This window comes from Phoxinus phoxinus (assembly GCF_949152265.1).
Source record: "Phoxinus phoxinus genome assembly, chromosome: 25".
In the NCBI taxonomy this organism is placed as follows: domain Eukaryota; kingdom Metazoa; phylum Chordata; class Actinopteri; order Cypriniformes; family Leuciscidae; genus Phoxinus; species Phoxinus phoxinus.
The window spans coordinates 16,236,482-16,261,633 of NC_136900.1; the positions used below are offsets into that span (position 1 = coordinate 16,236,482).

The 25,152-nt window shown below is 38.2% G+C and overlaps 3 protein-coding genes across 7 annotated transcripts; 1 reads left to right on the forward strand and 2 right to left on the reverse strand.

The window, feature by feature from the left end:
* Positions 1-1,658: 1,658 nt before the first annotated feature.
* Positions 1,659-11,475, reverse strand: mmp15a (matrix metallopeptidase 15a). 2 transcript variants are annotated; one of them, XM_079604235.1, is made up of 11 exons: positions 11,129-11,475; positions 10,882-11,049; positions 9,501-9,649; positions 8,956-9,078; positions 8,575-8,879; positions 8,213-8,374; positions 5,696-5,955; positions 5,327-5,465; positions 4,466-4,613; positions 3,651-3,766; positions 1,659-3,292 (listed from the first exon to the last, which is right to left on the reverse strand). In XM_079604235.1, exons 2-11 carry the CDS (start codon positions 10,996-10,998, stop codon positions 2,853-2,855), a joined length of 1,959 nt encoding a protein of 652 aa, XP_079460361.1. In that variant the 5' UTR covers positions 10,999-11,049; positions 11,129-11,475; the 3' UTR covers positions 1,659-2,852. The 2 variants fall into 2 exon arrangements, with proteins under 2 accessions (XP_079460361.1, XP_079460360.1); XM_079604234.1 differs by having other exon boundaries at positions 10,882-11,312.
* Positions 11,291-15,508, reverse strand: zpd (zona pellucida glycoprotein d). Of its 3 annotated transcripts, none has more exons than XM_079604236.1 (9): positions 15,194-15,508; positions 15,058-15,106; positions 14,883-14,987; positions 14,054-14,262; positions 13,817-13,974; positions 13,507-13,749; positions 12,286-12,469; positions 12,103-12,208; positions 11,291-12,015 (listed from the first exon to the last, which is right to left on the reverse strand). In XM_079604236.1, exons 1-9 carry the CDS (start codon positions 15,215-15,217, stop codon positions 11,903-11,905), a joined length of 1,191 nt encoding a protein of 396 aa, XP_079460362.1. In that variant the 5' UTR covers positions 15,218-15,508; the 3' UTR covers positions 11,291-11,902. The 3 variants fall into 3 exon arrangements, with proteins under 3 accessions (XP_079460362.1, XP_079460364.1, XP_079460363.1); XM_079604238.1 differs by having other exon boundaries at positions 11,483-12,015; positions 15,352-15,413; XM_079604237.1 differs by having other exon boundaries at positions 11,509-12,015; positions 13,817-13,971; positions 15,194-15,361.
* On the forward strand, positions 15,467-24,880 carry vac14 (vac14 homolog). 2 transcript variants are annotated; one of them, XM_079604233.1, is made up of 19 exons: positions 15,467-16,555; positions 16,931-17,081; positions 17,225-17,392; positions 18,790-18,852; positions 18,941-19,048; positions 19,149-19,258; positions 19,356-19,477; positions 19,552-19,689; positions 19,854-19,994; positions 20,871-20,934; positions 21,136-21,280; positions 22,383-22,448; positions 22,530-22,644; positions 22,782-22,914; positions 23,061-23,235; positions 23,333-23,451; positions 23,692-23,771; positions 23,837-23,987; positions 24,088-24,880. In XM_079604233.1, exons 1-19 carry the CDS (start codon positions 16,452-16,454, stop codon positions 24,248-24,250), a joined length of 2,316 nt encoding a protein of 771 aa, XP_079460359.1. In that variant the 5' UTR covers positions 15,467-16,451; the 3' UTR covers positions 24,251-24,880. The 2 variants fall into 2 exon arrangements, with proteins under 2 accessions (XP_079460359.1, XP_079460358.1); XM_079604232.1 differs by having other exon boundaries at positions 15,907-16,555; positions 22,530-22,677.
* Positions 24,881-25,152: the final 272 nt, after the last annotated feature.

Below are 25,152 nucleotides of genomic sequence, written 5' to 3' on the forward strand. Positions count from 1 at the left end.
AGGCCAATGCAACTGATCAAGGGCAGGCTATTGCCTTGCAAACACAAACCACAGCCGTTTTCAGGCAAACCATGAACTGATCTCAGGTAAGCATCTAAAGCATATCTCTTATCAGCACCCACAGGCCAGTGTCACCACCGTGTCCTCGAATGTGATTGGAGGAAATGTAGAAGAGACATCTAATCCTCTAACAGGATACTGGTGGAGAGAGTGAAGCGAGGGGGGTCCTGTGAGTTTGTTTTGATAATTAAAATGAGAAATGAAAGGCGTAGCTTGTTTGGTCTGGTTGTTATAACTAATTGTGGTCTTTAAAGTAAATTATGAGTAAGATTAAGATACCCATAGATAGAGGAAAATACAAAATGTCTGAACTTATTGTGGTGATTATGCATTAGCCTCATTTGACAGGTTTGACGTCAAGAAAAAGGAACCAAAATGGCTGCAGCCTCGATCAACCGCTGATCCCGTTAGCCTCTGCTGGTAGATGTCGTAACTACACCATCTGACTCTAACAAGCATCTTTTCAGGATTGATGGCGTCATCATTAACAATTAGATGAACCATTAAGTCCACCTAAAACCCCTAAGGTTAGCCCTTTTTAATGTTGATCAAACAAAAATGTATAATACGTATAAAAATGTAAAATGAAACATTTCCGAAGGGTAAAAGCAAAACTAGCAGGATAATTAAATAGCAGTGTATTCAACCATTTCACTGAAAACGTCTATTCGTTTGTAAGGCCTGATCAAACAATATAAGTATAAAACTGTATAATTGAACATTTGCAAAGTATATAGGCTAGCAGACTAATTGGCTTGTGGTATGCTAAGCTAGTTCACTGAAAATGTAGCTAGCTAGGATAGCTGTTTGTAACGGCTGATCAAAAAAAAAAGTTAACAAATAAAAATGTATAATTGAACATTTGCGAAAGATAGGCTACAGGCTAAACTAGCAGACTAATTGGCTTGCAGTATGCTAAGCTAGTTCATGGAAAAGTTGCTAGGATAGCGTTTTTAATGCCTAATCAAACAAAACAGTATAATTTCTAAAACAATTACATTTGCAAAGGGTAACTGTTAAGCTAGCGGACTAATTGGTTACCGGAATGCTAAACTGCCATCCTGACTGGTTAGCTCTCAAAGTTTAAGCTAAAAATAACAAGAAATGTTTGATTACACAATATATAGTTTTGGTTATATATTATAATATTCTATTAATATAATGTAAAATACTTTTGTCCAGGTTCACAGACAAGGCTTAAGACTAGTCCCAGACTAAAATGCATGTTTGAGCTGGTTTAACTGAAAGCAACTTGTACTGATATATCTTATAATATAATAATAATTAAGGCACGTTAATAAAAGCTACTTAAATGTACTAATTTAACTAACATAATTTTGTTTTGTTTTAAGCCCTGTATGTGAAACCAGGCCATAATGGTCAGTTTATATGACATACATAACTCTAAACTGTAGTATTTAAAATATTTAGGCTTTTTCTAGAATTTGTTTCAATTGGTGGACACAGCTACATTTGGCACCTTCAGCACAATAGGAGGAAAATAACGTTGACACAACACTACCAATACGTAACTGATATTCTTAGAATTAAAAAAAAAGTTTTTAAAGTGTTATTGTACTCAAACCAAAACAAAGGAAGTACAAAATCAGTAGAGGAAGTTAAAAAAGGCATACTTACAGCCGTATACTCCATTTTATTGTAAGCAAGCTATATACCAGATAATATCTGTGAACAAAAGCAATACATGCCCTGCATGATTTACTCAACTGTTAATATAAAATAATGCAAATAAAAAAAAATCAAATAAAACATCAAATTAATAGTCAAGGGAGTTTTTCATTCGGCACTACAAAAAGCACAAAGACATTCATATTGACAAACTACAAAAATGACACAGGTTTAAAACACAGAAGGCCATGTGGACAAAGAAAAGCATTTGCGCTTTTCGCTCAAACTGTGCGGCTACTACGAAAAGCCTGTGGCGGTCAGTAAAAAAATTATATTTCCAACACAGTGGTGATGGTCTGCACTATTAAGGCACAGATTCAGCCTTGAAAGGCACTGACGGACACAATCCGAGGCCAGAATTGCCTCTCAAAAACAAAAAACCTCACAACTGGGGAGACTGGAAGTGTGGCGGGGAAAACAAAGGAAAGTCCCACAGGAAGACAAACTTTGAGGGGGGAAAAAGAAGTAGGGGCGCGCTAATGTAGGTCACGATGACAGTACAGACACGCCTCGAATCTCCTCAATTCCCCCTCCTCCTTGTCTTTGGCACGCTCACTGGAACTCAGGCAGAGGAAATGCTGGCAGGCTACAAGCCCCCATCCCCCTTTCTCTCCATAAAGTCCAAAATCAGCAACATCTGTGTAATGCAAGCCAGGCTCCACAGGGAAGAGACTATAAACCCTGCTAAATGTGCGTGAGACAATTTATTAAGCCTGGCTTTTCTTTTAACCCTGCACTTTCTGCAAGGCCTCGACACAGAGTTTGCGGTTTCCTCCATTATTGAGGCTGGTTAGCAGAGGATGTGAAAGAAATGTGCTGATCTGAGCTTGTTTTCATACATCCAATGTTTCCCACAGTGTACAACCGAACAGTTCGGGCTCAACAGGAAAACAGAAACCTCGCAGACGGACTACTCACTTGCAACATCACACACAACCGTAAAATGACCACAAAACAATCAAAATACTATCAAAAGTGCAAATTCTATGTTGGGAAGAGGGGTTTTGATTGGATGAGCACCATGAACAATCGAATGAAGAGGTGTGTGTGTGTGTGTGTGCAGAAATACTTGGCTATTGGGTAGCGAAAGTGTGTGAACTTTGTCAGACCCACTGCTGCAGGGACCTTTTGCAGTGAACTAACACTTTGGGTGTCTGTTTCCTCTGGAGTGTGGTGATTATGATGTATATCACTCCCAGAATGCACAGCACCAGAACCAGAGGCACCGTCACCAAGATGAGGGTCATGATGTGCTCATCAGTCTCATTCACTCTCAGAATAACATCTACTTCCTTTTTCTCATCCTCTTTGTTATCATTTCTGTCCTCTGTATCTTCTTCATCACCATTTCTGTCGTCAGGGTCTTGACTGTTGTTGGTTGTCTCTGGCGAACGGCTGTCTGGATTTACATTCGTTTCCACATCAAAGTGCACCCGGCAGCCCATGAAATCGTTTAAAATTGATCTCGGGTATCCAGCGTCAACCTTCATTCGCTTGTTATCGAACCTCCAGTACTTGGTGTCTTTGTAGAAGTAAGTGTACGCTGTATGGAAAAGAGTTCAAATGGGAATTAGTGTCAATAAATACACTAGTGACTAATGATGACATACAATTCCATGTCATGATCACCAAATGTTTGATCAAACGAGATGCTAGCCAATCGTAGGCAGGCTCCGAATTCCAAAGCTATAAAAAGATGTGCCAAAGACGATCATGAACAATGGCGTGAAATTAGAAGTGAGAGCAGAATATTTCCAAGTCAAAGGTCTTATTGCGCCCCAGTTTTTCAGCAATGAGGTCACATTTTCCCTCTCAGCTTTGGATTAATGGACTTGTTTCTCTTTTTTCTTGCATTCAGCTGTGACATTTTCTCGGGCAGCCGTCCCCCCAGCCTGACTCACCTCCATCATCGCTGAGGAAGGCCCCTTTTGGGGAGCCGGGAATGGAACCCCACACGCTCACTGGTTTAGGGTAATCTTTATCCATGATACGGGACTCTTCACTAAACCGCCAATATCTTCAAGAGAAAGAAATAATGGAAAAAAATTTGAACTTCTCATTTTGAATTCTCTCTCCATGCTAATGCATAAATTGTTAGTTCACCCCAAAAAAAAAAAAAATATATTAATGAACAAAATTTTAAATACAGCGCTTAAGTCATAAAGACAAATTTTATGGTACTTTGTCTGTCCAGATCATATCTCATTCCATAATCAAAAGAAAGAAACTAGAAATTAGATTTTGCTTACAGAAAATCAAGCTTGCTTTTAGGAGCATTAATAAGTTTGGCATTGTGGTATTATTGTTATGACAATCTTAATTTTTATCATCGTAAAGGAAAAAGCTCAAATGTATTAAATACATTTTATACATGTATAATTATATATTATACAGTACTGGCCAAAAGTAATGCATAGAAGGGATTGGTTTGGGGATTTGTTTTTAATGACCCAACAAGTTTGATTATTAAACGATTAAAATCTGAGGAAATTATGTTGTATTTTTAAATATTTTAAGTAAAAAGGAGGAACTAAACACTCAATTTGGTTAAGCTATTTATCTGACACAATTATTTGTTAAAAAAAGGGGTAAACAACAGCTACAGGTTTAGTTTTACTAAGAAAAAAAATCCATATAAAAACAAAACCAAAAACATATGTTCAGAATTTATTTGTATGAGAGCCTGGCCAAAAAATATATGTCCGCACAATTTTACCTGTCTCCTCTGAAGAAGTACGTATAGCCAGATGGTTCCCACCACACTGCCGTGTCCACTCTGTCAGGCATGCCTTGACCATAACGAAACAAGTCCTGAGGGTATCCAGGTTCCACGTCTGCTTCTCTGAAAAGCCAGTATTTACTTCCTGCAGGATTGATACAAAACACAAAGAGCCACATTAGTGGGAAAGGGAGGGGTTGCATGGCTGAGAGATGATATCACTGTGCTCTCTATTCAACTAGTGAGATTGCACATAAAGATGTTTTGTGTTGCATGAAAGCAAATTTCCTTTCAAGCAAATGCTCAAATGAAACATTCTGCATAAAAACAAGACAATAACTGTGGCTCTTTCCACTACACATTCCCTACAGCAACTCCAGGTTTCTTCTCTCAGAATGAAAACAGAGCAGTCAGCATCTGGAGTTGAAGCTGACGCAATGCAGACGAAGTCCTGTGATGCTGCCAGACTTTCCTTCTCTCCTCTCGGAGTGTTTTACAAGTGACATCATTTGACTTCAAGATGCTGTTACAGCAAGAACAGATGTTTAAAGGAGAAGAGGATTGATATCTAGGAAATATTTAATGATTTTGGTGTTGTCATTTTTGAAGATGTCATCACAGTCTATAATTCTCATACAAACAAGATGCACATTCTCTGCTTTTTGCTTATCATATCTTATCATAATCTGCAGCTTCACTGGGATAAAAATGTTTTTGTGTAAATCTGTAAACCTCATTAAAAAAGATAAATACTTGAGAAGCAAAACTGCATAAGATAGTAGGACTTGTTTTTGTGGGGTTTTTTTCAATAAACCTCTCAAAAATTAAGTTCTTAAATATTTAATTCATGACTCAGACCTTTAAAGAATACAAATTTCCCATCATGCCGTTCATAGGCAGCGTCTATGTTCTCTGGAAGCCCAATCCAGAAGAAGGAGATCGGCATTGGGTAATTATCCAAAACCCGGTTCCTTCTAACCCTCCAGAACCAGCGACCCTGAAAAAAAAAAAACATTCATTTAATCATAACACTCCACAGAAAGATGTGTGGATTTGTATGCTTTGTTGGAAAAGTTCAACCATCTTCTTGCAGACACCTGATCCAAATTGTTATCAAAAACAAACAAAAGACCTCGCTAATGTTTTACAATGTTCTTATGCAGTTGCTAAGATGGTTTTGATCAAGAACCACAATAACTGCATTTACTGAAGATCACTCTTTCTAACCTTGAACACAAACATCTCCCCTCTCAGCATAGTGACCGTGTCAAAGTTCCCCTCGCAGATGTCAGGTGCATCCTGATCCGAGCGTGCTGTGGGCCGGGGTCTCTGGGTGGGGTTGACCGGAGGCACCCAGGGCTTGGTGGGCTGCAGCGAGCGCCTGGTAGTTTTTGGTTGGGCCACTGTAGTGGTTGGCTCTGGCTCGGCAGTGGTTGTAAACAGGGTTGTGGTGGGAGTTGCTTGAGTGATGACAATCTCTGGAGGGCCTGTAAATACCAAACCATAATGCATTTTCACACTTAGCTAATCATACTCTTTTCCACACTGAATAGACTCAGAACGCGTCACACTTTTCCATCCAGCACCAGAAGGCCCATGAGGCTCATTCAGCCGGCAATGGAAGGCTTTCCAATGGAGAAAACAGACTCAAACAAAGACGCATACACTGAGAAATCCGTTGGTGCAGAACCCAATGAAACTGGACTGAAGTCTCAAGCTCATACAATAGAAAAATGTGGATAACTACATTTTGATCCACATTGAGAGAACTCACAGTTGCATCAGATACAACATTTTTGACTGCAAAAGTGTCATTTGGACTTTTGCATAAAAGGGGTGCTGACAGCAATTAAATCATTTACTTTCTTTACTGTCATTAATGTGGTGTTCCACATGTATCACTCTGGGACGCTTGTCTGTGTTAGTGGTGGGGATTTTTCAGTGGCTCTTTTTGCAGGTTTCACTGTTACACCAGACAAACGACACTAAATCTTCACTCAAATGATTCATTCAGAATTACTGAACAAAACAAGTGACTTTCATCATGAGTTAATAATTAAATCATTCAGTTTACCAATTCATTCAACCTTCTACAATTCAAGTAAATCACTCACATATGCGACCAAATTTCATGCTAGGCAACGACAAGAAAATCTTTAATTAGCCAATGGCTAGTAAATTGTACGATTTCACTCGCCTGTGATTCATTTAGGAAATTTAGCGCAGATATAATTTCATTGATACTGTTCCGATCGGACCAGTGCTGCATTGTCATGAAAGTTTATCATTGGCAAGGCTTAAAAACACATGCAAACATTAAAGCGCAAGAAGATGCAAAAAAGAGCTCAATTCGGCACTTGTGCACTCACTGTGTGAGAAGTTTTGTGTGCTTACACATGCGAAGTGAGTGCTCAGAAAGCCGCGTCTGACAGCACACGAATACTACATTTATTTTCCCGTCTTTCACATCTTCTTACGCTTGAAAGGACAATTTCATACAAAATGATGTCAACATGCCTGTCTTGGCTAGTATTCTAGTAAACATAATTGGTTATGTCTTAGGTGAACGAAAACAGTGGAAAAAGACCACGCATGTGTAACAGTATCAGTATATTCCGTGCATTGTCTTAAAGTGACAGCAGCCAAATATTCCTGCTGCTGTCTGTATTTTTAATGTTAATCAAACAACATTAGACTCACTGCAAAAAAAGAAATCACTCGCTGCTCTTGACTTAAAGGATAATTCCGGTATTTAACACCTTGAGTCTATATTGTAGTTTGTTTTGGATGAACAAGAGTGGTGGACAACATTTTTTTGACAATGGTTCCTCTCTCGAGTTTTTTACTATAAAAGAATTGGCCATGGACCCATTTAACATTGGAGTCAATGTGCATGTCCGAAAATGTCATTAAAACAACCTTTAACATTATTTTTCAAAACTGTGCAACTCACCGAGTGGTTAGTGATGTTAGTTGATGTTCCAGAAACAAAAAGTGTTGCGAAATACAGTTTCTGTCGTGTTTTATTCGTCATTTTGTAAAATCCCATTGTTGAAAAAATAGTTCCACTATAGCAAAATAAACGGATTGGAATCATATATTGCGACGATATATTGTTTATAATCATCAACGAACACCACTAACCACTCGGTGAGTTTAACAGTTTTGTAAACGAACATTATTGACTGTTTTAATGACATTTTCGGACATGCACATTGACTCCAATGTTAAATGGGTCCATGGCCAATTCTTTTATAGTCAAAAACTCGAGAGAGGAACCATTGTCAAAAAAATGTTGTCCACCACTCTTGTTCATCCAAAACAAACTACAATATAGACTCAAGGTGTTAAATACCGGAATTATCCTTTAATAACTTTTTTGGGTGACTCAAGAAAACAATGGCGACTCAAGCTTCAGAGTGTCTGTAGACTAGAGGGTCGTCATTAAAAACATTGATACATTTAGGTACAAAGCACATGACTACCTTTATAAGTGAATCCCTGCATATCTTAGTAAACCAAATATTTTAAAAAGCATTGATTAATTTTTGTCTTTTTGAGTAAATGATTGAATCATTCAAATAAAGAGACAAAGTAACTGTCGATATTGGTTCTCAAATATAAGTAACTCAATAATAACCTCTCGTTTATAGAACTGTTCTGTAAAAATGGATCTAACTGACCTAACTATAATGGATAGTAAGATAAATGAACTGAAACAGGAAGTATATTAGACTAGCTTACCATAGATCTGGTGAATGCCATTTATATCATCTTCAGCTAATGAGAAGCTTTCTGTGTCCATCCACTGGTAGAAAGGCGACATGATGGCGGAAAGGTTGTTGGAGTGCTCCAGCCCCAGTGCGTGACCCAACTCATGAACAGCGACCAGAAACAAGTCAACACCTACAACCACAAACAAAAACAGTACACCAAATTACTACACCATATACTAAGAAAAAACAACGGGTTAAATCTGTTGGTGAACATTTTAAGACATTTAAATGCTGCTAACATCTAAAGGTTCTGTGAGAATGTAAATGCTAAGCTAATATAAAGTACATTTTCTTTGAAGTAGGAAAATGACTGCAGAAAATTGTTCACACCTGAGCCCTCCCGTTGGTTCAAGGTCCATGGCTCGTCCATGTCAAAATGTGTGTCTCCTCCCATTCCGGGACCTGGGAAAAAAGCATGTGCCAGAGATCCTCCTTCCCCATCGAAGAGAGACATATCGCCATGGTACCCAGAGGCAAACAGCAGAATTATGTCAGGCCCCTCACTGCCATTCTTTATCTCATGATATGGGACCTCCTCGAACCGCAGAGGCGTTACTTTCTCCCATACCTGAAAGGCTTTGCGAATAGCCTCATAGGTCTGCTCCTGGCCAACTTTGGGTGAGTGGTTCTGAATACTTGAGCAGGAAAAATAAAAATTATTAACTAGATCAATGTAAGTTGAATTTGTTTTTGTGTTGATGTTTCATTCACCTGTAAGTCAGCTGGTCCTGATCCCACTTGTGGCCAGTAAGCGCGAACCGCTTATGCCGAGCACCTCGCTCCGTTGACTCCTCAAAACGATCAGGCACTCCACAGCGAGGTCTTTTCATGGCTCTGGAGGAAAAAAAGAAGAAGAATATATACATACACACTCACACATATTTTAACATAAGGTACATATAATTAAAAAAATTACTTTCATTTTTTTCCTAGTTTTTAGTTAGTTAACTATAACAACACTGGTATAAAATATTATTTTTTAATAACAACAACAATAAATATAAATTCATTTTTAAAATAAACTAAATTATTTTAATAATAATACAATTATTATTACTGTTGTTATTAAAAACATTCATTTTATTTATAATTATTAAGTAATACGTATTATGGATAATCTATATTCTACATGACCTAGTTGCACTGTAGGACAGTAACTCATGAGACTTTCAATTTGCTCAGTTAACTCCACACAATTAAAACAGACTGAGCTCTTGTTGTTGTTCCATGGGCAGTTGAATAAGAGGAAAACATACTTCAGAGTGGCCAAGTCCATGTGTCCGGTAACCTCCAGGCCATAGAAGCGCTGCATATCCTTGATGGCGCTAGAAAGGATATGGGCTGACTGCATGGTGGACATCTGTCTGCTAGCCTGGGACAGGTAGCCATATGTCCTCAGCCATGACTTTAGGGAACAACAGACACAGATAAAGTTGGAGAATGGACAATGTATTGAAATAACTACTACCAAGTAGTGTGGTGAGGATGGGATTACACAGCAACTATCCATTAGAATCCAAAGGGAAATGTTAAACTACATAAACAAACACTGTCTAAACTCAAACCCATATTTTAAAAAATGCACCAGACACATTTTGAATGTTTGGTTAAGCACTGCATATTAATAATCTGAATACGTACACAATTAAGACTTCTGCCACATGGTCAGGCTATGAGGGAGGACAGATGTAAACAATTTGGAGATGTTCACCAGGGGTTATATTGTTTGGTTAGTAAACAGACAGGATAAGATTCTGAGTTATTTCTGTAATACAACCCCAGATTTACATGTAAACCAATAAAAACCTATATGATCCTATGAGGAGATGTGATCCTACGTTAAAATGTGCTTTTATTTTAAAAACTAACAAAACAAAAAAAGCATAAAAGAGAGACAGGCTGAGATTGCTTTTTTTGACAGATACTGCTTATTTTTATGTATTGGTTATGTGTCCAATAACCAATATTTGGAACCATTTTATTGATGCTTTCTGATGCAATTATAGAATGATCAATAAACTATGCCAGAAAAAGCTATATCCATTATTCATATTTTTAATAATAATAAATACTATTGTTGTTATTTATACAGTATAATTTTTATTCAAAGTTGTTCTTATCTATATGACCATACATATATTTTCATCTTTGTTTTGGGATGTCTAATTGTAAATGGTCTGCATTTCTCACTTTACAGTGAATGGCTATTTCAACCTGATATTAAAGGACCAATTGAGAAGTGAAAAGTAGGAATGTCATTAAAAAAAAAACATCTCCAATTGTAAAGTTTTCTTATTGTGATGCTTTTCCCCCTAAACTGAACCTAAAACTCATTTTCTAACGCTGTCAAATAAATTAATCGCATCCAACATGAGTTATTGTTTACATAATATGTGTGTACATATAATACATTTATATATATTATGTGTATATATATGAATGTATAAATGTGTGTATACACATAGACACACATATATATTATGTAGCAAAACTTATTACCGGTAAATGCGATTAATCGATTTGACAGCACTATAATTTTCCAATCCTGAGCAGCCAAACAGAATAATAAAGCCAGTTTTTTTTCCCCGTGTATATTTTTGTACAACACTCAAAACGAGGTAACGTTAGTCTACAAACCTCTGCGTTGAAAGCTTCTTCTTCTGCAGCTGTTTCAGCAATGTTGACAAAGAGCAGGATGAAAATCATACTAATGGGTCTCAGCGAGCGATGCGACCTACTCCTGCGGGCTGACATCTCTCCACTCCCGGGACAGCAATGAGAAATGAACACACAACCTTCTCCCCGCTTAAATGGAAACCTGAGAGATTGTACGGTCTTTTACCACCAAAACAAGGTCATTGTTCTTCTCGGACTACAAACCCACCAATTTAGCGCACGTTTCTCTTCTCCAGTCAAGTTTTCCCTCGTGCAAACAGTTCGTAAAGGACTCCAGTGGCGCGCGCACGCTTGCAAACTACAACATTAGCATGAGCAGCAGCTATACCCATTCAATATTGAATAAAAGACTACTTGTTGATATTTGCATGGTCTATGTTGATGTAAGTGCCGCCTGGAAACCCATCTAGATATGTCGAGGACCAGGCGGCGCGTCCTCGGAGTGATCCTCAATTTCTTTTTTTTGCAGGACACCAAATATGAGCATGAAATCTCATCAGGATCTCATGCTGATCTGCACCACGCAGCCGCACCCGATTCCCTGCCCACTTTCTCGGTTTACCCCTGTGATGTTTTTGCTTTTATAATACACAAACCACATATTTAAAAAGATAAACCAGATGAAGGGAACGGTACAGAAATAGTTTATTTACAGAACGAAAAAATTAAGCAAATTTGTTCTAATTTAGGTTCTCACTGCCACCCGTTGGCCATATTCAGTACTGTAAAAAATAGATTTAAACGCAAAAAAAAAAAACTTATAGTATCCATGGCCTGATTGATCAAAATGCCTATCTCTGGAAATCACATTCAAGCTTATTTTAAGTCAAAAACTGAATTTTCTTGACAGAGCATATCAAATGTGTAAGGGGCCCATCATGAAGAGTTCACGCAGAACTAACATTCCAATAGCTAGCTTGTGTTCTTGGGGTAGCTTTTGTACCCAACACAAACCACTGTATTGGGTGATAATGAGTTTTATTTAGGTGTTTGTTATGTGTCGTCTTATTCCAGCTTTAGCGATGCTGATAAGGATGAGAAAGAAGATGCCCAGAGTCCAAATCACTCCCAATGGAAGCGCCAATGTGAGGAGATCTAAAAAGAGAATCCATACGGTTCAAACATGATATAAAGCATTGCTACATATGGTATTTATATATTAAACGCCACATCTAAACATACTTATCTTGGGTCGAAGTGGTAGCTCTCGTTTGATTGGTCCATAAGACAGTAGGCCTTGAGCCTGCTCCTCCATAACAACCTCTCTTTTGGATATAGTTTTACATTCCTAAAAAGGAATCAGATCAGGTTAAAAATGGAAAACGTAATTGTCCAAATCCTAACAGGTAAAAAAAAAATGCTTACAGGAATACAAGACCGTCCATCCTCAGGTGTGCAGAGATGCACAGTGCAGTGCAGGTAGAAACTGTGGGGCTCTTGTATAAACCGAAACATATCAAACGAGTAACGGACAGTCGACCCCTCACCGTTTCTTCCTGCAGGGTGCGGCGTACCGTTACCAAATGAAGTCGTTTTGTCATTTGCGCACCTTAAAGACAAATAGGAAAACGTCAGGGCATATTCTGAAGGGTGAAATATTTATTTGGAAATTATTGCAACTCAATCTCGTGAGAAAACGTAACTATTTTACAAGGTGGCGATTTCGAACAAAATTATTCAGACGCGGTTCGTATGGAAACGTACAATTATCAGACAAGCAAGCATGAAGGCAAGTAGTGCTCCCTGCAGAGCCAAATGACATCCAGCTCCCCCTCTCTGGATGTCATGGGTTGAGCGGACCAAGTCCAGCTAATCTATCTTTCTAATGGGTGGAGGGATAGAGTTAAGGATAGGTTGTAGCTGGACCTTCTCCACCCATTACACCCAAATTACACCTAACCATTCACAGGGACACAAGCAGATTATACAAAAAAACATACAAATTAGATGGTGTGAACTCATATGAATTAGAGTGCGGTAACATTTACCACTCTTTGGCGAATTTTCTTAGTTTTTTTATGCATAAGGGACAAGTGAGACAAAACATTTTCCTTCGCAGATCTCCCATTCGATTCAAGTTCGTTGAACTTTAAGCAAATTCGCCGTGTTTACCAATATAATTTGGAAGTGACCTCCAAGTAAAGGTCCAATCACACTTTTTGGCGATATTTCATATTCAATGTCCAGTCATTTAAATCAAAATTTGCATGATCTGGAGTTTTGTGTGACTGCAAAGAGATTGTGATCTTGCTTGCGTTCAAGTTGGTCACACAAATTTGACATGTTGAAAGTGACTTCTGAGTGAGCTGTGGTTCATGCAGCGCTACAATATTGACAATATACCCCCCCCCCCCTCCCCTTCCCCATTTACATTTTACTGAAATGTCACAGTTAAGTGGTGCTTCATGCATCGCTACACTGTTGATAATGGACTTTTCCTAATGAGTCTAGTCCACACCTTACCAATTCGTAAGTAATGAATCAAAAAAAGTTACGAACTGGCGTGAGAGTGTGTTGGTTATTGATGCTAGAGACACTTGGTCTTGGATTTAAAATTTAAAGATAAAACGATTTCCAATAGCTCACCCGTTTGCCAGCAGTGTGTGGCTAAAGCCTGACTTATCATTAGCTTGAGGAGTCTGCGAAGCCCAACACTCATTGACTTTCAGATGGAAGAAGTCTTCTGGCTCCGTCACTTGAATCTGCACGTAGATTTGATCCCCGAGCTTAATAGTAGGTGGGCTGGTGAACGCCTCAATGTATGTGTGATCTTTGAACAAACTCATCTCCACCTTGGCATCCACTTCATCCACCTTGAACATTCTTTCACTTTAAAAACAATCAAATCGGTTGAGTACACTTCCTTCATCAATGTAATTTAACATCAGAGCATTACCTAGAGAAAGAGATGATTGGAAACGCCAGGCTAACTCTGCGGATGTATGGATAGATGCACTTGTACTCAATCTGCACAACCGGATCTCTCACAATGTTTCCGTAGACAGGTGGATCAGACATCAGCGTTAAAGAGTAAACAATGTGTGTTATGTTCTTCTGTTAAGAAGAGTAGATGCCATTTAGGAATATGTAATATGTCAATTCTTTTTTTTTTAAGAGAAAAACTGTACTTTACCTCCAGAGGTTTACCTCCACAGGCAGTGTACTGGTCCATTGGTGTGTGCACTGTGAAGTAAGCTGATCCAGAGATCTCCTCTCTATGTGCACGGCAGCTGGCGTTATTCAAATGAACCGCTTCAACTCCCACATTGTAGTATTTGAAGAACTCTTCATCCACCAGGATGGAAATGAAGTCTTTGCCACACGTCACATTCATTGTTGCGACTTAAAAAGAAAATTGTCCAGTTAAAACAACATGACAAAGAAAACAGCTGGTTTAGTCAGTTGGCAGAGACTGGGGCCAGTTGCATAAACAGCCAAGACTATGTCTTAAACTAGTCTGACCAACTAGCAATAGTGAGGGCTAATCAGTCATACTTTTCAGATTCAAACTAGTCCAATCTACCTTTTTATGTAACTTTAAAAAGGGTTATGACCAGTTTCAGAAGATAAGTTAGATGACCAACCATGTTTATTCAACCGGCCACAGGGTCAGATTCACAAAACATAATAATACAATTCTTAACTGCCATTTTTTTTTGTATTCAAGTAAATACTTAGGCCTAATGTTGTTGTCTTTTTTCTTAAGACATTAAAAATCATTGTAAATAACTTCTACAAGTTAGGATTACCTCCAAGGTAGAGCCAGTCATTTTATATTTAATATTTTTATTAATATTAAAGGAAATATTTCAAAACTTAAGATGTGTTCAATAACTGCTCTTAGGATTATTCAAATGAACATTTTAGGATAAAAAAAAAAAAAAAATGTTTAAGAACAATTTTTCCTTAAGCTTTTCGAGAATCCAACCCCAGCCACTTTCAGCAAGGATGACTGTCCATACCCTGGTCACAGAGATCTCCGAAGTAGCCAACTGCACATTTACAAGTTTGCCTCTGCGACAAAATGCAGGTGGTCGGGTCAGAACATTGTGATATCTCACATTCACCTGGATGAAAAATGGCTTTAATAACTAGACTTCACTGAGATGACACCATTTCCATCGCATGTTACCTTACCAGAAACAGTCCCAACAGCACACAGTAATGCTGCAAGATGCAGAAACACCTGTTTGAGGAAAAAATACATGTTAAATCTTACACTAAAACACTTATTATATTTCACCCAAAATAAAATAAACGTACAAGTTCACACCTTTGATTTCTGATTGCGTGCCATTTGTGTGGCAAAATTTGCAAAAGAGATATTTCTTTTTTTGATAAGCGTTTGGAAAATTGTTTTAGAAAATAACAATGTTAATATTTAGTCTATATGTCAAAGGGCTCTTACTGAAGTAAACATGGATTAAATACTTAATTTGATAAGTGACACCTGCTGATCGGTGTGTAACATCAAAGTACCGCGAGAGCGATTCGAGAGCAGGCGGCTCCGTGTGCTTTTGAATCGCTCTCGCGGTACTTTGATGTCATACACCGATTGGTTTGCGCTTGCTCAGCGCCGCTTCAAGTCGAACGCACCTAACGTTAGTAGTTGTAAATAGTGCAGTGGCTGTCTGAGACCTTAAACCACCAATCACACTCGTTTGAGGTCGGTCCAGCTTTGCAAACAAACAAATAAAAAACTGGCGATTAATAAACAGATATACTTAAAAAAGACTACATAGACAGCCTATATAGGTCATTCTAATATGTACAAGTAGCCTATACACAACAGCATTTTTTTTAAAGAAATAAAACCTCAGCTATTTATATTACTATTTTTACCATATTTATGTGGCAAAAATAGTAAAAGTAGTATGCTAGCTATAGTATGCTGCTCCGAATTCAGCACCAGTCATGTGTTTTCAAATAACATGTGACTCTTTTGACGTAATCAAAACAAATCCATTAATCGGAGCTCGATTTACCAGGCGTTGATGTTTGTAGGAAGTCATGTGAGCCGGGATATATGGCGGCTGTGGTCAATTTCTTACATTGAAAAACACTGCGATCTGCTTCTGTCACCACTGGCGAGGAAATAATTATCTGGTTTATGTTCTGTATAGAAACAACCGCGTTTTCCCCGCATCATCGGCTCTAAATGATTTAAGTTATAGAGATGTTAAGGCTTTTATTCTGCTTTGGCTATAACTGCTCATCATCTGCTCTTCGTTTCAGTTCAGTGTCGCAGACAGCAGGTCCTGTTATTTTATAAGTGATGCTTGTGATGAGATTCTGCCTCGGAAACAGATTTTAGGGCGCCGTTTTTGTTTGTAACAATACAAGCGCGTGATGGCTAAAATCTCTTAACGTTAGATGAAATATTAACACATTCCGTCATACACTGACCGAACTGTCATCTAATGAGACTTTCTCTTTATTCACTCACTGAGCTGTATTCAAAGATCAGTTTTATCATTCATAGTTGTGTCTTATGCGTAAGTTAAGTATTTTTTCTCAAATACTTTGAAAAAATGAACACAGAAAAGGATTTTTCTCCACTGACACCAAACATTGTGAGAGCTCTCAACGACAAACTGTACGAGAAGAGGAAGGTTGCAGCTCTTGAGATTGAAAAGTGAGTCATAACCTATTGTTTGGTAGGTCAAAAAAAAAAAGAAAAGAGGATATGCTTTTAAATGGATATAAATATATTTATTTGCATAGTTCCTGTTAGACTTGTGTATTCTTTCTTATTGCACTGATACACATTCTACTGCATGCAGTTGTTTAACGTGTATAGTTAGTTTCTCTCTGTAATAAGTCATTGGTATTTGTTATTTTCTCCAATGGAGAGCTGGTCATCTGACATGCCACATGATCTCATTAGTCATGCTTATGATCAATAGCCCATAGTTCAAACAGCGTCTATTACATAAATACAAGTACTCTTGAAGCCCAGCCAGTATTTTCAAATGAATTATTAGAATGCTTTCCCCCAATTTTCTGCCAGGCTTGTACGGGAATTTGTAGCCCAGAACAACTCCGCACAGATCAGACATGTCATCCAGATATTGGCCACAGAGTTTGCGCTGTCCCAGCACCCTCACAGCCGAAAAGGAGGCCTCATTGGGCTGGCGGCGTGCTCCATTGCCCTGGGAAAAGTATGTGAACTAATTGTGCAAAACAGGAGGTTTTTGATTCATTGGTGCTTATTGAAATTGACTGCTAGACGTTCAGTGTGCATGAAATTCTTAAGCAAATATGGTGATTTTTGCTTGTTTATATGATCATTTGTGCTTCTCAGGATTCTGGATTGTACCTGAAGGAACTCATTGATCCGGTTCTTACCTGTTTCAATGACTCTGACAGCCGTCTGCGCTACTACGCCTGTGAGGCCCTTTACAATATAGTGAAGGTTGCCAGAGGAGCAGTGCTGCCCCACTTCAATGTGCTGTTTGATGGGCTTAGCAAGGTAAACTGATGCCCCTTCATGTCTAGATGCATGCATGAAAAGTAAAAAATGAAACGCGTGTGGTATTTCATGCTAGTTTTGAATAGTTTAGTAATCAGTACCAAAAAGTATTTAAATAGAAAGTACTATTTCTTAGGGGTAAAAAGCAGTGTTGTTGTCACCAAATAAAGGGTTATTTTAGTTAACTAAAACCATAAAACACATAGTTTGTTATTTGAATTAAAAATGTGAACTGATATAAAAAACTTAAACGACAACATTACTTATTTTCTTTTTGTTTACCGTAATGTACTAATTTAGTGTACCTGATGGTGTAACTAAAAATAAAACTGTACAGACATGTTTTTAAAAACAAACAAACTAAAAGAACACTCAATGAAACTCGTTTTTGGTCATTCAAATAAAGCTGAAATGAAATAAAATCTAAATATTAGGTCAAAAACGTAAAGAACTTAAAGGGTTATATGATATCACCCAAAAAGAAAAATTCTGTCATAACATGTAGTTCCAAACCTGTAATACTTTGTTCATCTCCGAAACACAAATGAAGATCTTTTTGATGAAATCGGAGAGCTTTCTGTCTCTCTAGGTATGGTGAAGGGTATGTGATGACGGCTATTTTAATTCCAAAGGCCAAGGGAACTTGAGGATGCATAGTATCCTGGATCCATGAAATAACTGGCCTTTAAAAAGAAAAATCTGCCTGCCTCTATGGGAATTTAACATAGGTGTGTCCTGACTTATGCATCCTGTATTTTAAGGAAGAACATTTATTTATTTACGATACATTATTCATTCACAAAGAAAATTGGTGTCCTTAAAGGTAGGATTTTTCCTCGTTTTTATAATTAAGGCATTAAGATCAATTTCCAAAAGATGATTTTTTTATTCCTCTTTTTAGGCAACTTTAGCATGGGTGTCTAAACTTATGCATAGCACTGCATGTTCGATGATCAATGTTTAAATGTGAATAAAAGCCTAAATTCAATCTGTTCATATAAAGTGATTGTGTCTCTTCAGAAAATTTGGATTAAACCGCTCAATTCATATGGATTACTTTTATGATCTCTTTATGAACTTGTTGAAGCCTCAAAGTGGTAGATGCTTAGTTGTAAATGGAGGGAAATAAAGCTCTCAGATTTCACCAAAAAAGATCTTCATTTGTGTTCCGAAGATGAAAAACTGAAATTATGAATAAATAACACTGGTAAAAACGTTTCTGTTATAATCTTTTCTAAAAGACAGTTAATAACTGAATGATAGGGAAAACTCGGTTTAATTGTGTTACTGACATTTTGAACATTTATTTATTCCTATTACAACTTTTCCTTGCTGTAAAGTCAGTTTTTTGTTGAGTGACCCACAGACTCCCCTCACATGTGATCTGCTCCTTATAGCTTGCTGCCGATCCTGATCCAAACGTAAAGAGTGGATCTGAGCTCCTGGATCGGCTTCTTAAGGTGAGTTTGATGAGAAACGTGTGGATTCAGCAGTTATCAGATGAAATAGTGACATAATCTGACTTGCATTCGTTTTTTATTGTTTAAGGACATCGTAACAGAGAGCAACAAATTTGACCTAGTGGCTTTTGTCCCTCTGTTGCGTGAGAGAATTTACTCGAACAACCAGTATGCCCGCCAATTCATTATCTCCTGGGTGAGTTGAGCACTCCAATAGCTTTAGTTCATGATAACAGCATTGATAATAGTTGCATTTTGCTCTTGTGACTTCCTGTGATGGTTTGACTCTGCTCTAGATCCACGTGTTGGAGTCAGTTCCTGATATCAACCTCCTGGATTATCTGCCAGAATTTCTCGACGGACTCTTCCAGATTCTTGGAGACAGCAGCAAAGAGATCAGGCGGATGTATGTCTCACCATCTCCACCTTTACCTGAGATTGTCTCTCCCTCTTCATCTTTTCTGTTTCCTTTTTAAAGAGCATTAACCGTTGCTGTTCAATAGGTGTGAGGTGGTTTTGGGGGAATTCCTGAAAGAAATTAAGAAGAATCCTTCCAGTGTCAAATTTGCAGAAATGGCCAACATCTTAGTCATCCACTGTCAAGTGTCTGATGAATCAAAGTCCAGTGAGTCAAATGTAAAAATATGTACAAGGAGTGTATAGGTAAGTAGAGTAATCATCTATTTTGTCTTTCTCCAGCTAACGATCTCATCCAGTTGACGTCTATGACATGGATGAGAGAATTCATCCAGCTTGCTGGGAGAGTTGTACTGCCGTATTCCTCTGGCATACTGACTGCAGTGCTGCCTTGCCTTTCATATGATGACCGCAAAAAGAGTATCCTACACTGCGTTTGCATACACTCTGTCTCAGAACTGCATTTTATGTTATATGTTTAGTGCGTAGTGCCATTTAGCTAAATGTTTTTGTGATATTGATGTGGTTCTGTTAATATTAGGTTGTCACTGCTCAGATCTATTTCCTCAATAAACCCTCTCCAGGTACTAAAGAGGCTGCCAGTGCATGTAATCATAGCCTGATGAAGCTTGTGACCCCTGAAGACGATGAAGATGATGAAGAATCACAGACCAAAACTTCTCCTCCAAGTGATGAGACTCCAAAGAAAGAGGGAGATCTGAATGGCATGTTTTTTATTATATATATATTTTTTACATTTTATTATATTTTGACATTTTATTTATATTTATGGAAGAAACTTGAGATGAAGGGGTAAGAAAAAAAAATTGACTGCATTGGCCGGGAATCGAACCCGGGCCTCCCGCGTGGCAGGCGAGAATTCTACCACTGAACCACCAATGCATATCTGTACAGACAATGTCGCCCCCTGGCTATCAATAATAGGAATGGAGGGATGTAAACCTAGTGCCACCTAGTGGATGTAAACCAACCTAGTGCCACCTAGTGGATGTAAACCTAATGCCACCTAGTGTTCAAATATGGTAATTGTCTGTGACAGGGGCCTCACTTTGGAAGCCAGAGGGCGACGTGGGGCTCTCAGGAAAGCATTGGTGGTTCAGTGGTAGAATTCTCGCCTGCCACGCGGGAGGCCCGGGTTCGATTCCCGGCCAATGCATCCAAACTTTTTCTTTTTGCACATGCTACTTCATATTTTCTAAATAAGCCTTTTATTTACACTGTTTGGGTCAGTTTTTATTTATTTATTTTTTAGCAAGAATGCATTAAATTGATTAAAATGCACATTTTACATTGTTACAAAAAATTATAGTTTCGAATGCTGTGCTTTTGAACTTCCTATTCATCAAAAAATCCTGAAAAAATGTATCGATTATCGAAAATTTATTGATCATTATAAGAAAATCGAATAAGTGAGTATTATGAGATCCTATGGTAGTGTAATTAATAAAATAACGTTTCCTTGATAGTGCCAGCAATTGTTTCCACATTGGTTTCCTAGTGTAAAAGAAATGTATAATGTTAAATTATTTATTTTTTTAACTTTGCCTGCTTTGATTTGATGTGTCCGTTTTTGATTTTAGATTCCCTAAATGAGTCTCAGGAGTCTGTAGGCATCAGCAACATCTCTTTCTTCACTCCAGCAAGGTACTTTTTGACATTCACTGACTAGAAAGCACTGTATGTCTTTCTGTTTTATGATGTAACACATTAAACATTGGAAATAATTAATTAATTAATACTAATTGTAATAGAAGAGTCAACCAGTAGCTTTAAACCTGAGTAGTTTACTCCTCGGAATAAATGCAACATCAAATTGTTTACAATTGTTTACTCTATGCTGTGTAGTTCTGACAGGTCTGTGGTAAATCTGGATCTGGATGGCATAGTGCAAGTACTGGACAGACATTTACACGATTCATCCACCGGAATGATGACTCGCATCGCTGTGTTGAAGTGGCTGTACCATTTGTACATCAAGACCCCTCGCAAGGTTTCTTTAAATGTCCTTTTAAAGGGATAGTTCACACAAAGATGAAAATTGTCATCATTTACTCAGCCTCATGTTGTTTTAAACCTGTATGAGTTTCTTTCTTCTATTGAACACAAAATATATTTTGAAGAATGTTGGTAAACAAACAGTTGTCGGCACCCATTGACTTCCATAGTAGGAAAAAAATACTATGGAAGTCAATAGCTGTGTCCGAAACCGCTCACACGTTCACTCATTCACTAATCCATATAGTGTATGGCATTTGAGTGCACTATATCTCCAAGGAGTGAACGAAATGAAGTGAGTGAATTCGGACGCAGACGTTTACACTGTGCATCGGAGAGCTGGAGCTGTCGCAGAAAAGGCTTCGTCACACGTAGTGATAAAACTCCTTTTATCTTACGTTACTTACTTTATAAAATAATATTAACAACAACAATCAAAATTACTTTATTTTGTAATTATATATACGTCCGTGCCAGCTTTGTAGTTTCATCGATTGAAATTGTTAGAAACTCTCACGCTCACAGATGACGTGGTCGTTGAGCGCCTCAGGCGACCATTATGATTTACATTCGAATTAATACACACAGATGATTAACGGATAATTGTTAAATCATCCACCAAATTATCATATATTCCTTACAGTTTAACGAGTCTCAATATTTTAATGTTTTATTCAAGTAATGATTAATAAAAAAAAGTAATGCTTTTATCCCGCATTACAGCGAATGTACATCTAATGTACACTCGAATTCAGAGAGGATTGTGGGTAAAAGTAGTGAACGAATGTAGGGAATGATGTCGTTCACTCAGAATTCGTAAACCACTACAAAATGGCCGATGCACTATATAGAGGAAAGGGAGCGGTTTCAGACACAGCCTACGGGTGCCGACAACTGTCTGGTAACCAACATTCTTCAAAATATCTCATTGTGTTCAGCAGAAGAAAGAAACTCCTACAGGTTTGAAATAACATGAGGCTGAGTAAATGATGACAGAATTTTCATTTTTGGGTGAAGTATCCCTATAAATCTGCAGTTTCAGGTAATACTAAAACATGCAATGCTAAGTGATTAATTCCTCTGTATGTCCATGGCAGATGTTCAAGCACACAGATAGTTTGTTCCCCATGTTACTGAAGACACTATCAGACGAGTCTGATGAAGTAAGTCAACATAACTTCCAATCCTCTCAGTGCCGATCTACCAAGGCGAAAGCTATTTTAAAGAACAAATATGTCTCACAGGTGATTTTAAAAGACTTGGAGGTTTTAGCAGAAATTGCATCATCACCTGCTGGGCAAACGGACACTTCTGGATCGTGCGACAACTCGGATAGCAAAACAGAGCTCCATATTCCAGGTGGGGTCCAAGATGGACAGCCAATGGTGGCTGGTGGGTAACCAATTCCTGGTACTATTTATATCTGGGTGTAAACCAGAAAAGCCAATTAATTCCAAAATCGTGATTTGTCAAACCAAAGTTTTTTTATTTGACAGGATCTAAGATGACAGACATATCTCCCTCAACTCCAAGCATGAACTCATACTTCTACAAGTTCATGATTAATTTGCTCAAGCGCTTCAGTTTAGAGCGGAAACTTCTAGAAATGAGAGGGGCCTTCATTATCAGGTAAAACCGTCCTAGTTCCTTTTAACAAAGACTAGTTCCTCAAAGATTTAAACCCGGGCGATTGTAGTAGTTCAAGAAGAGTGTATCACTAATCTTTAAAAGTCATAGAGTTTTTTTGTCAACGAGTTTCTTCTACTTCCTAACAGGCAGCTATGTCTCCTCCTGCACGCGGAGAACATATTTCACTCTATGGCGGACATCTTACTCAAAGAGGAAGATCTGAAGTTTGCCTCCACCATGGTGCAGACACTTAACACTATTCTGCTTACCTCAGCCGAACTGTTCCAGCTGCGGAACCAGCTCAAGGACTTGCACACACAGGTAACATTTGCTTTGAGGTCTAGAATCTAAAACCGATCCAACGCAGTCAAATTTGACTAATAATTATTGTTCTCCATTTCTACTTTTTACCCTTCAGGAAAGCTGTGCTCTTTTCTGCTGCCTCTATCGCTCTTGGTGTCACAATCCAGTGGCCACTGTGTCCCTCTGCTTCCTGACCCAGAACTATCGGCATGCCTACGACCTCATCCAGAAATTGTATCCTTGCTGTAGACAGTCTATGATACAGTATATACTCCATATTTAGTTTCTAGTTTATATATGCATTTATTTATACTCAAAAGTTAAGGTACGAATTTTTGTTTTTGAAAGTTTTTTAAGCTCCACAAGGCGTATTTTATTTGATGAAAAAGGATTGTGATTTTATTGTGAAAATCTTTTATTAGCATATTTACTGTCACTCAATTATGAAAAAACACCTTTACTTGAGCTGATCAGCGGAGATCTGGAGGTAACTGTGGACTTCCTCATGGAGGTGGATAAACTTGTGCAGCTAATCGAGAGCCCCATCTTCACCTGTGAGTGTTTCTCAAACTGTTTCTCATATATTGTCTCTCCACATTAACACTCATTCTCTTTGCAGACCTTCGTCTTCAGCTACTGGATGTAGAGCATAACCCATATCTCATCAAGGCTCTGTACGGCCTGTTGATGTTGCTTCCTCAGAGTCAGGCGTTCCAGCTGCTCTCGCATCGGCTCAGCTGCGTGCCAAACCCCGAACTCATGAGGACCGTGTAAGTACCAGAACAACTGAACAATCAGAGTCTGTCTGTTCTCATAGTACTTAGTAAAAAGTTTGAAGTCGGCCTGTTCTCACGCGTTTTAATTTTCCAGAGATCACCCAAAGGCACCCGTCAAGGACAAACGATTGGCCCAGCCGCACATCGACTACAGTGAACTGCTCCAGCACTTCGACCGAGTCCAGAGCAAACATCTGGAAGTGAGGCATCAGAGGGCGGGTCGCTCTGAGCACCCAGACAGGAAGCTGATGTTGTAAAGGGTCACAGACAGGATGAGGATACGTAGCCTTTGTCCAAAAACGATGGTACATGGGAGATTGGAGCCTCAGTAGGACCTGTAGTGGGCATTCATGTATCACCTTGTTCAGATTTTTATGTATTTGAGCTACTATAGGCATGAGGGACTTTGATGTGCTTTATTTTTAAGATACGTGAAGTGCTTTACGTTCAGGTGCTGGAGTTGTTGCTGTATGTACTACATACGCACTTGGACTTAATTTAACTTGGTAATCTGTTACAGATTAAGGGCCAATGGTTATATAATTCCCAAATCACTGGTTTAATGCAACCCTCCCCAGACCATTTGTACAGATCAGCTTGCACGTACCCCTGAGTGATTATTATTCAGAACTTTTAATCTCAAACATGACATGTACTCTAAATGAGTCTCCAATGGATAATGTCTTTTTTTGTATTGTGATTTTATCTCACACAATCCACATCCAATAATTTTCAATTTGTTTTCTTAGCATTCCCATTGGAGTCTGTTTGTTCATTTCATTGTTCTTTCCACATTAACACATTCACTCTTGGCCTTATGTAGACGTATGCAAGCCATTTCTCTGTAATGTGAAGACAAAGTACAATAAAGTGGAACATGATCATTATTTCGTTTTTGTTGTCTTTAATCGGACCCTTTTATTCATCACAAGAACCCCAGAAAATCTACATGTTTGCAATCCAGCAGGTGGCGCTTTTGTTTGACTTTTTCTAAGAAAAACCTTTCAACATCAGGCTGTAAGATTAACATAATTTTGCACCGAAAATCCGTAGACGACACTTCCTGGTTGATACAATTTAATTATAACGAATCCACAATCTGAGGTCGAAGTTATGAATTTATTTTATGAGGAATTTAATAATTTCACATTTCCAAACG

What these genes read in the sequence shown, in the direction of transcription:
- zpd (XM_079604236.1), bottom strand. Translation starts at nt 15,217, where the DNA reads ATGGCACGCAATCAGAAATCAAAG. An exon ending in TGCTGTTGGGACTGTTTCTG is followed by an intron (nt 14,988 to 15,057) that starts GTAAGGTAACAT and finishes TTTTTCATCCAG; the next exon opens with GTGAATGTGAGATATCACAA. An exon ending in CACACACTGCTGGCAAACGG is followed by an intron (nt 12,470 to 13,506) that starts GTGAGCTATTGG and finishes TTTGTCTTTAAG; the next exon opens with GTGCGCAAATGACAAAACGA.
- vac14 (XM_079604232.1), top strand. Translation starts at nt 16,452, where the DNA reads ATGAACACAGAAAAGGATTTTTCTCCACTGACACCAAACATTGTGAGA. An exon ending in GCTCCATTGCCCTGGGAAAA is followed by an intron (nt 17,082 to 17,224) that starts GTATGTGAACTA and finishes TGTGCTTCTCAG; the next exon opens with GATTCTGGATTGTACCTGAA. An exon ending in GAAAGAGGGAGATCTGAATG is followed by an intron (nt 19,995 to 20,870) that starts GCATGTTTTTTA and finishes TTTTGATTTTAG; the next exon opens with ATTCCCTAAATGAGTCTCAG.
- mmp15a (XM_079604235.1), bottom strand. Translation starts at nt 10,998, where the DNA reads ATGTCAGCCCGCAGGAGTAGGTCGCATCGCTCGCTGAGACCCATTAGT. An exon ending in CAGGACCAGCTGACTTACAG is followed by an intron (nt 8,880 to 8,955) that starts GTGAATGAAACA and finishes TTCCTGCTCAAG; the next exon opens with TATTCAGAACCACTCACCCA. An exon ending in TGGCATTCACCAGATCTATG is followed by an intron (nt 5,956 to 8,212) that starts GTAAGCTAGTCT and finishes TGGTATTTACAG; the next exon opens with GCCCTCCAGAGATTGTCATC.